At 42.1% G+C, this 11,317-nt stretch overlaps 1 protein-coding gene across 1 annotated transcript; it reads right to left on the bottom strand.

The window, feature by feature from the left end:
• Positions 1 to 8,563: 8,563 nt before the first annotated feature.
• Positions 8,564 to 10,403, bottom strand: LOC135678220 (ubiquinol oxidase 1a, mitochondrial-like). The gene is made up of 4 exons (XM_065190761.1): positions 10,001 to 10,403; positions 9,756 to 9,884; positions 9,059 to 9,547; positions 8,564 to 8,974 (listed from the first exon to the last, which is right to left on the bottom strand). Exons 1-4 carry the CDS (start codon positions 10,373 to 10,375, stop codon positions 8,915 to 8,917), a joined length of 1,053 nt encoding a protein of 350 aa, XP_065046833.1. The 5' UTR covers positions 10,376 to 10,403; the 3' UTR covers positions 8,564 to 8,914.
• Between the last annotated feature and the right edge of the window lie 914 nt (positions 10,404 to 11,317).

Here is an 11,317-nt window from a genome sequence, read left to right as displayed (position 1 = left end):
ATATCTTTTCTGGACTATCTTTTTGTATTTCATAAATGGAGCTTTCATTAACTTATTTCATTTTTATCTTCCTTGGTATCAAGCTTACTTCATACCCTTGCTCCATCACTTAATGATTTTTTGATGCACTCAATCACTTCATGGATTTTATTGACAAATGCATCTCTCACGGATTTATCTCTTGTGAATTTTTAATGAGAAATAGATTTGATGTGATGCTCATCTCATTATGAAGGTTTATTCATGGAATTTCTTTTATCTTTCATTTGATGATTCTTTTACATGAATTCTTTGTTAATGAAGGAAGAATTCATTTGTTTTTTTGTTTTATTTATGAGATGAACACTTGCAAGAGTGAGGAGTTGATTTTACATGAATATCTTGATCCTTATGAAAATTGAAGCATGATTTAATGAAACTTTTTTATCATTTTTGACTTGATACAAATCATTTCACAAAGTTGGTTCTTACTAGATTTTCTCCCTACTTTCCTTCTTCATGCAAAGTTTTGATGAAAAAAGGGGAGAAGTTGATGGAAGCGATCTCTTTAATGTTGATAACATCTAATGATGAGAACTTTTGAGTGTGAAACTTGCTTGATTTTTTTTACCACACTTGCATTGTTGAATTGTTCTCCTTTTTGTTGATGACAAAGGGGGAGAAATAATACCAACTTATCGGGGTTATGTCTCTTAACTTGGGTAGAGCAGCCCTAAATCTTATCAACCTTAAGATCAAGCTTCTTCCCTTTCAATATCTCATATGGAGTAAACACTATCGACTTAGTTTGAATTCTGTTCAAAAGGTAAGCTACAGTCTCTATGGCATATCCCCAGAATAAGATGGGTAAGTCAATGGAACTCATCATTGACTGCACCATGTCTAACAGTGTACGATTCTTCCTCTCGGATACACCATTGAGCTGAGGTGTATAAGGAGGTATCCATTGAGACAGAATCTCATAGTTTTTAAGGAACTGGGTGAACTCTATACTTAAGTACTCACCTCCTTGATCTGATCGAAGAGTCTTCATATTCTTTCTAGTCTGGTTCTCTACTTCATTCTTATACTTCTTAAATTTCTCGAATGCCTTAGACTTATACTTCATTGAATACACATATTCATACCTTGAGAAATTGTTAGTAAAAATAATAAAGTAGGAGTAACAACCTATAGCATGAGTTGACATGGGACTATATACTGCTAGTCATATGTGCCCTGCAAGCTAATCACGTGAGTGATGCACATGTGAGTTGACACGTAGTCTTTTTACTTATTATAATTTTGGTATTTTATCACTTTATATTGAATATTACATATATATATATATATATGTACATATATATATATATATGTACATATATATATGTATATATATGTACATATATATATGTATATATATATATATATATATGTACATATATGTACATATATATACATATATGTACATATATGTACATATATATATGTACATATATATGTACATATATGTACATATATGTACATATATGTACATATATGTACATATATGTACATATATGTACATATATGTACATATATGTACATATATGTACATATATGTACATATATGTATATATATGTACATATATATATATATGTATATGTATGTACATATACATATATATATATATATATATATATGTATATGTACATACATATATATATATATATATATATATATATATATGTACATATATATATGTACATATACATATATATATATATATATATGTACATATATATATATATATATATATGTACATATATATATATATATATATGTACATATATATATATATATATATGTACATATATATATATATATATGTACATATATATATATATATATATGTACATATATATATATATATATATATATATATATATATATATATATATATATATTGTGATGTCCTTGGATCTGTGTAATCGGAATCGGATTGTGATAAGATCATGATAAAAAACTGATCCGCCTTTAAACATAGATCATAAATAATCCTTGTCATAGGTTACTCGAGAGGGACATCAAGATAACTGGACAGACTCGTGTGTTGTATACCCGTCCATATGATGGATGCAGCTGGTCTCATAACTACTCGTGTGGGGACAGTAGGGATACAATACAGGTGCTCATTGGGGTATGAGTTCACTGATTGATCCACTTACGGAATGCTGGATGGTTGATGATGCCTTATTGTCATACAGCGATTCTGTGGTCCTAGTGGTGTATCTGATCCTTTGACATGGGACATCAAGGATGTCCTATATGAGTGCTCTACTCTTTGATACCAATCTTATAGGTTTGGATGTCTCAAATCTAGTACAACCGGTCTTTGAGAGTGGTAGTTAACCTTACGAGGGCTATTGAGTGTCGATAGAGGATCATCCACTCTCGATATCATGAGAGGAATGCCCCATGTGTTCTTACTCAGACAAATCCCTAGCAAGGGTCATTCGGATTGAGAGAGAAAGTGTTCTCTGGGAGAATCCGATTAGAGTAAGACTCGAGTAGAAACCGTATGGATCAGATAGCACCAAGCCCGATATATGGTTTTTGGGATATTAGATAGATGAGGGACTATAGATACATAGTAACTGTGGACAAACAGGTCCAATGGATTGGATTCCCCTATATCATTTGGGGATTGCGGCGTAGTGTCCTAGTACGTCTGTAGTCGATGAGTCGAGTGAATTATTATAGAGATAATAATTCACTAAGCCAGAAGGAGTTCTAATAGGTACAACTTATGGCCAGCTCGATATTGGGCCTAGAGGGTCACACACATATGGTAGGCGTTGCGATGAGTAGAGGTTCGGATATGAGATATCCGTTGGAGCCCCTATCTTATTGGATATCCAATAAATCCTTGAATTATTGGATCCTATGGATGAGATCAAATAAGAGCTAATAAGAGATTATTGGGTTAGACCCATTAATCTAAGAGGCTTAGGTAATTGGATAGAGATCCAATACCCAATAGGGGAGGATCTATTAAGGCTAAATTGATCAGGGACCTTTATAAATAGGAGGGATTCAGTGGTTCATAGGCTAGAGTCTTTGCTTGTCTCTCCTATTCTCCCCCTCCTCTCCACCTCAGAGCAGGCCTAGAGTCTTGAGGAGCATCGTCGTAGCCTTGCTGTATGGATCACCTCTAGAGAGGAGGGCGCTTGACCTCCTTCACCCTCTCCTAAAGATCTATAGGGATACAAGGACATATGATCTCTCTAGGTAGCACAATCTATTCTATACGCAGTTTTAAGTTTCATGGATTTTTTGGCCACCAATCTTCGCACGACGATGAACATCTTTTGGGAAATTAGGGATTTTATTTTTTTGTTCTTTCACTACGCATGTGATGTCGCCCCCAAGATTTTCTAACAGTAGTATCAGAGCTAGGTTGTTCATGCGATATATTAGTTTTGAACTACGTATGTTGTGTTTTGGAGAAGCTTTTGGCATCAAAATCATTGACGCAAAAGCGAGAAAGGGCAGCTTTTGGCATCTGCGTGTAGGCAGGCCGCTTGTAGCGGCAATCGCAAGGTCGACCGCGTGTAGGCAGGCCCTCTATAGCGGCACCCGCAAGCACGACAGCCACCTGCGTACGGGCACTACGCCCGCATGCAAGAGCGGCGCCTACGAATGTTGGACCCACGAGTAGAGGTGCCACTCGGCAGCGATGCTTACGGGTGCTGCACCCGCGAGCATAGTCGCCTACGGGTGCTGCGTGGGGCGGCGCCACCCGCAGGGGCGCCCGTAGGTGGGGGCGCTACCCGCGGGGGCATTGCCACCCACAGGGGCGACCGCCTATGGGGGCGCTCACCTGCAGGGTCAGCACCGCCCGTGGGCAAGGCGGCGCCCCCATGCCCCCCCGCCGTACAGGGCCACCGCCGGCAGGGTGGCAACGGCCGTAGCCAATAGGGCATGGGGAGTTTTAGGGTTTTGGGCAAAAAGATAGTTTTGCCCTTATAATTTGAGAAATTTCAGTTATATCCTTTTATCCCAATTATGAAAATATCCCTCAAAAGTAAGAAAATTTTCTACATCTCCTTGATTTCAAAAAATATTAATTAATTAAAATATTTAATTGATTATTATTTTTATTATTATCTAGTAGTCCTGAATAATAATGATTTATGCATGTGATGTATGATATATGGATGGATGATCATGGACCATGTGATGTATGTACTTGTGATTATTATTATTGGAGCTTGCGAGCCTCTATTTTATTTCTCATTTATTTTTGGGCCTGCGTGCCTATGATTAAGTTATAATCACACGAAGAGGTGTAGCGGGAGCGTGGAAGTGATAACAGGACCCACTAGAAGGACGATCGCGATGCATGGAGATGCGTCGAGATGCCGATGGAACCGACGAGGACGAGATGGATGATCACAAGGCATAAAGATGCACCACTACGCATATAGATCTTGATGTGAGTGATTAGGCCCACTGGCTCGGGCCTGATCACATTAGGTTGTGGTCCATGATCATATGATATGATTGCTTATACACCTACTAGATATGTTTATATATTTGCATGCGATGTTGATATATATTAAATATGTATATATGTGACATGTCATATTAGGAGACCAAATCATAGACGCCCCTCTCTCGATAATATTAAGTTGGTAAACGCGAGGCAATTAAATTAACCCATGTGACCTTCCATCGTTATAGGTAGGGACCGATTACTGGTATAAGTTGAGTTGGTCGAGTCCCTCGAGGCTCACTTATATCGCGATTCGCTATCTTGCCTACGACATAGAGATGTCCCTAGTAATTTGAGGACATGGTATGCTTGGTCGAGTCCCTCGAGGGTATATCATCGAATCAAACTCATCATGTAACGATGGTTTGACTTAACCGAACATCATGGTTGGTCGAGTCCCTCGAGACCATGGTGATTTCGAGGCCGAACAAGATGGGAATCATAAGGAGTTGTGATCGGCAAGAGTTGCCTACCTTTTGAGCTTAGTATGATTGGTCAAGTCCCTCGAGGTTACACTAAGACGCTAATTGGATCCTGATCCCCACTAGAAGTCTGCCGGAGACTTTCGTTTCACGTGCTGAGGGTGTCGCGTGACTTGCCAGTAAATTAGTGGGAGCATATTAAGATAGAAGTCTATATCTTGATTGTTTATTTTTGTAAAATCTGCATGTTATTTATTTCTACTGCATCTTTATTTTCAGAAAATATCACTTTCAAATCCCTTACGTGGCATACTTGATGTCGACTGCCTCATTGGTCCAAATTATACGGATTGGCTCTGCAACTTGAGAATTGTTCTCACAGCGGAAAAAATCATGTACGTCCTTGATATAGTGATGCCTACACCCGAGGAAGGGGCAAGCGAGGATGAGATCGCTCACTACGTGAAGTATATTGATGACTCCACTCTTGCCCAGTATTATATGTTGGGCTCTATGACTCTTGAGTTATAGAGACAACATGAAAAGATGGATGCCAGATCCATTCTCCTACATGTCTGCAAACTGTTTGAGGAACAGGGAAGGACTCAACGATATGAGATATCCAAGAGCCTCTTCCATGCTAGGATGACTAAGGGGACACCAGTTAAGAACCATGTCCTAAAGATGATTAAGTGGATATAGAGACTCACAGGTCTAGGAATGGTCCTAGAGGATAACTTATGTGTAGACATTGTGCTTCAGTCCCTACCAGATTCCTTTTCACAGTTCATAATGAATTTTAATATGAACAAGCTTGAGGTGACTCTCCCAAAGCTCCTCAATATGTTGAGGGAGGTAGAGAGCATTATAAAAAAGGAGAAGCCAGTTCTCTACATTGGTGAGACTAGAAAGAAAAGGAAAGTAGAAAAGTCCCTTAAGAATGGCAAGGGCAAGGGTAGACCAGGTAAAGCAAAGGTTGCTAAGAAAGACCCGGCAAAGGACAAAGGCCATTACTTCCACTATAGCAAAGATGGGCATTGGAAGAGGAACTATAAAGAGAACTTGCAGAGAGGGCGAAATAGAAGCTTGGAGAAGCTTCAAGTACATTCATGATCAGTATCAAATTGTCATATTTTTATGATAGTGCATTGGTATTGGATACCAGTATTGCTGATCACATTTGCAATTTGTTGTATATTCTGGCAAAACCGAGAAGATTGTCAAGAGAAATATTACATAATGGTTTGTTTATGCTAGACACTACTCCATATATCATGAATGTAAGTGTGTCTAAGAGGAAACGAGATGAGGTGAACAGTGCATACTTATGGCATTGTAGGCTAGGTCACATCAATGAGGGAAGGATTCAAAAGTTGTTAAAGGATGGATACCTAGATCCATTCAATTATGAGTCATATGCAACCTGCAAGCCTTGCCTTCATGGAAAACTGACCAACTCTCCATTTAGTGGAACTGGAGAAAGAGTCACTGAATTACTGGAACTCATACGTAATGATGTATGTGGACCCATGTCAACTCATGCCATTGGTGGTTACCTCTACTTTATTACTTTTACTGATGATTTTTCAAGGTATGGATGTGTACTTAATGAAGTATAAGTCCGAGGCCTTTGAGAAATTCAGAGAGTATACGAATGAAGTGGAGAACCAAACTAGAAAGAGTATTAAGACTCTTTGATCAGATCGAGGAGGTGAGTACTTAAGTATAGAGTTTACCCAGCTCCTCAAGGACCATGAGATTTTATCCCAATAGACACCTCCTTATACACCTCAGCTCAATGGTGTGACAGAAAGGAGGAATCATACGTGTTAGGATCAGGGGTCGGCACTAAGAGGGGGGGTGAATCAGTGTAGCGGTAAAATCACGTCTTCAAAAATGTTTCGTTTCGATAAAACCGATTTTGTAAAGTTAGCTTGAAAGTGTACGAAAAAGAATTGAAGGCAGTAAGTACTTAAAGAGGTTTGTAGTAAGGTAATAGCAAGAATAAAATGCAAACCAGAGAACTCGGCAGTTTTAGAGTGGTTCGATCAATGTGACCTACATCCACTTTCGGCTTCCTCCTCCGATGAGCTCACCGGCGTCCACTAGAGGCATTCCTTCAATAGGCGAAGGCCAATCACCTTTTACACCCCTCTTCTCCTTTTCACGGGTTTAGGAGATAACCCTTACAAGCACTCACTCTCCTCTCTAAATAGAATTCTAACACTTAGATTAGAGGAGGATTCTCACAAGAGATTTCTACGGTGATTCTTTACTTTTAAACTCTCTGTGCTTATGTGCTTTAACCAGGGATGAGAGAGGTATTTATAGGCTTCAAGTTGATTCAAACTTGGAGCCTAAAACTTTTCCATCTTAGGTTCCCCGGGAACGGGCGGTACCACCGCTCAGGTCTGGCGGTACCACCGCCTAGGGGACAGTGCTGGACGGTACCACCACCCAGACTGACGGTACCACTGCCTGGCACCCTTCCAGGGGTGGTACAACTTCCTAGACTAGCGGTACTACCGCCTGACATAGTCTCGAAGACTATGCCACGATTGTGAGACTTCTTGGGGTATTGTTTGAGCCTTTTATTGGGCCCAACACAGTTCTTACATGGGCCTAGTTGGCCCTAATTGTGTTGGCCCAAATCCAAGCCCAATTACGTGCTAACTATGAAATCCTAGGACATTTGCTAATCTAAACAAGTCCCTATGTCTATTCTTCCAACGAGCTTCCAGCAATCTTCCGACGAACTTCCGACAATCTCTCGGTAATGTTCCGGCGGACTCCCGGCAAGCTCCTGGACTTCACGACGATCTTCTTGGCGAGTTCCGACGAGCTTCTCTGGCAAGCTCTGAGACTTCTCGGCTGGTTCCGCCAGAACTTCCAACGAACGTCCGGACTTCCGACGAACTCTCGAACTCTCAACGAAGTCGCGTCCTTGACTCTGGGACTTCATTTTGCTTCATGCTTTACTATCGTAGTTAATCCTGCACATGTAAAACACACTTCGATCTAGACAATTAATACTAAGCATTAATCAAGTTGTCCGGCATGTCATTGGTCCATCGACGCTTCGTCCGATTCTTCGGCGCATCGTCCTTTTTTGCGGCCTATTGCCCAATCAATCAGTTGACTCCGCAACTCCGATATCCTTAGCGCAATATCCGCTCTTCTTAGCCCGATGCCCGAATCCACGGTCCGATAACCTTGTTTATTCAGAACCGTTAGGATTTTGCCCACCATTAGGATGATTGCCATTTTCTAAACTGTAAGACCCAAATTTAGTCATGATGTAAGATGCTTATTTTAACCAATGAGGACATGAATGTGATGAATCAGCCTAAGGGAGATGAGGCACATTGGATCCAACAGTAGCTCATGTGCCGCTCTTGTAATTTCGATTTCTCTATTGAAACTGTTGCATCTTTTTCGAGTGTTAATTGCGTTGCAAGGTTGGGTTTCGTTCTCAAAGATAAGCAGGAAATCTAGTCGCAGCGGGGTGTAAATCATTTACAGCTTGCTCTGTTTTTGTAAGCTGAGTTCGAGGCTATTTTAGAAGCTCTCAATTTTGCTACCAAAGGGCCTACAAGAATGTGTGGGTTGACTTAAACGACAGCGTTGAATATGTGCCTTGTCAAATGTGGGTTTCTTAGAAATACTGCAGCGGGCTACACAATTACAGCAAATAGGATTGAAATGAACATCGCAGACTCCAATATCTAAGATCATAATTATGATCACGATTTAATCCCATGCCTCATAATCCATATAGATCTATGAGAGCAGTCCAAACAAACAAATCTAATCCATGAAATTATCATCGCACAGAATCATAATCATGACTCAGTAAAAACCGAGGATAGAGAGTATTTCTGCTGGAAGATAAATCCATGTACACAGTCGGATTTATTTATAAACAGTTTTTCTACTCGTCTGGCAGAACACAGAGACGTAACACCTAGCAGCAGTTCAGTGATAACCTAGCGGTGCAGGTATATCCTTGAGTTCCATCCCCCGGTAATGGATGTCCTGCGATCGCCAACCAGAAGCATCTCAGTAACATAACCACATATCTATACGCTTCGGAGAGTGGAAGGCAGGACAGAAACATACCGAAGCGAAGTGATTGACGTCACGATGGTGCGCCTCATCAGCACGGACAACCATGACGACGTCCTTCAGCGTGGCATCGGCGGGGAGACGCCAGTAGTCAATGGCGATGGCGGGGGCGGGGACGTTGTCGATCTCACCGGCCTCCAGGTCCCTGAGGAACTCGGTGTAGGAATGGATGGCCTCCTCCTCCAGGTATCCCGTCACGCGGTGGGCGAACTTGGGCGAGACGAGGTAACCGAGGAAGTATGCATTGAAGAAGACGCCCTGCACGGCGATCACGAGGGCGCGCTCGTACCACCGAGGCTGTGCCACCTCCATGAACGTCATCAGGTGCATCCGCTCGTTCTCCGCCTCCTCCAGCAGCGCGCGGATCCACCCGCCGCTTTGTTCGAAACGGCGGAGGGAGCGGAGGTGGAGGAGCATGCCACCCACCATCCCCGGCACGGCCGCCACAGTTTCCAACATCATCGCGCGGCACCCATACCTCCTCTGTTTTGGGCATGCAGTAAGTTACCCGCAAACTCCTACAAACCTTTTAAAAGACTACCCCAAACCAAAGCTGTGATTTGACACCCGAATTAAAGGGAATCTCACCGAATAGTAAATTGATTGCTTACTGTAAATACAAGGGAAATCGTATCTTCCTATTTCTTGGGGAAGACGAAAACTCTATCGGAGAAAAAGCGGCGTCACGTACCTGGAAGAAGATGTCGGTCGGGACTCGGAGAGCTTTTACCATCCAGTAAGCGAGCTTGTCGAGGAGCGTCGCGGGGACGTGGTGCTTCTTGAGATCAATCGAGGTATCCGCCTTGTACGTCTCCCACGGCTGCGGGATGTAACATATATTCTCGTTCAGATTACTAGCAATAGCATTAAAGATCATATAGGAAACAGCAACGAGGAGAACGAAAGAACATGGTTGGATGAAAAAGGATCGCTTACCATGAAGCAAGACCACCTCCAGGGGGTGCCGTCCTCCTTGATGATCTTGGATGGCTGGATGCCCCAATAGCTCGCAACGGCCTTGCGCTCGCTCGGCGGGACGGCAGTCGGTTCCCTCAAAGCGGCAGAAGGCTTTGCCTCCCCTTCCTGCTCTCCACCGAAAGCCTGAGCCGCCGTGGTGCTGGTCACACGTACGGGGAAAAGGCGCACTAGCACGGCTGCGGGCGACCGGGCGGGTGCCAAGGAGGCGGATCCGGAGAGGAGCAACGAGCATGCCGGCTCTCCAGCGGTGGGGGCGCGGGCTGCGGCAGCGGAGAAGAAGAGGCGAGGACCGAGGTGCCGGAGCAGCGTTGACCCTGCTATGCGGGAACTCATCCTATGAAGACCCAACGAGAAAACAAAGTTGCAAGGCAAAAAAAGAGAGATGATTCCCATGTTGGGGCCTGCCTGGTCTTATATGGCTGCGACACGGTAGACGTGGAGTGGGTCATCGCCGGAAGTTCACGTTCTTCGAATCTGCTGGCTCACAACGGCTCTCGAAGTCGTTGTATTATCGTGGAGTAAGGGGTTTGGTCGCCTATGGCGGTGGTGGGAAGCTTCAAGGAGCCGAGAACGTTCGTTCACGTCCTCCGCAGTCTCCTGGTGCTCCTGATTCGTGTGAACACCACTGGTGTGATGATGATGGTGATGTCATTGTCCGAGCCATCAGACCGTTCGAGTGGTGGGGTTAGTCCTCCATCCATGTACTGGGAAATACGATACGTACACGGGGCAGTTCGATAATTTGAAGGGGTGTAGTTTCTTAGGCCGAAGGCTGTAGACCCATCGGGCTGATGACAACGCTTTAAAAACTTAAAGTATTTAATTGTTTATATTATTTATGATTATACCCATATGTTTTATATAAAATAATATCAAAATTTAAATCTTATATCTTCGTAGAGTACTATTTTTTAACATAATGATTTCCGATTCTACAATCCTTAAATTTTAAAAGTTTTTATATCATGTCATATCATTTTTGTAAAGTTTACATTTTCTTTCCAAAATCATAGGTCTCCAACCATATGAGCTACTCCAATAATCATATATTACTGGAGTACACCTTAGACTCCATCAAACAAATCTCTTATAACACCATCCAATCCTTTACGTTCTCTTACAACACCATCCAATCCTTCTCATTAGGACTTGTCAAGACGTTATGAGATAAACTTGTTAAGTTTCATTAACCTAAACTATATTTATACAGGTTAGAGGAAAAGATTTCCTCTATCAAAATCAGTTACTTAAGAGAGATTTCACGTTTACAATAAA

Source organism: Musa acuminata, chromosome BXJ1-1 (genome assembly GCF_036884655.1).
Source record: "Musa acuminata AAA Group cultivar baxijiao chromosome BXJ1-1, Cavendish_Baxijiao_AAA, whole genome shotgun sequence".
In the NCBI taxonomy this organism is placed as follows: Eukaryota; Viridiplantae; Streptophyta; class Magnoliopsida; order Zingiberales; family Musaceae; genus Musa; species Musa acuminata.
Note: the sequence above shows the minus strand (reverse complement) of the source record. Positions and strands in the feature narration are given on the sequence as shown.

Coding starts and splice junctions, on each gene's coding strand:
- LOC135678220 (XM_065190761.1), bottom strand. CDS start 10,375: ATGAGTTCCCGCATAGCAGGGTCAACGCTGCTCCGGCACCTCGGTCCT. Junction 9,885..10,000: donor GGAGGTGGTCTTGCTTCATG/GTAAGCGATCCT, acceptor TACATCCCGCAG/CCGTGGGAGACGTACAAGGC. Junction 8,975..9,058: donor ACGTCAATCACTTCGCTTCG/GTATGTTTCTGT, acceptor TGGCGATCGCAG/GACATCCATTACCGGGGGAT.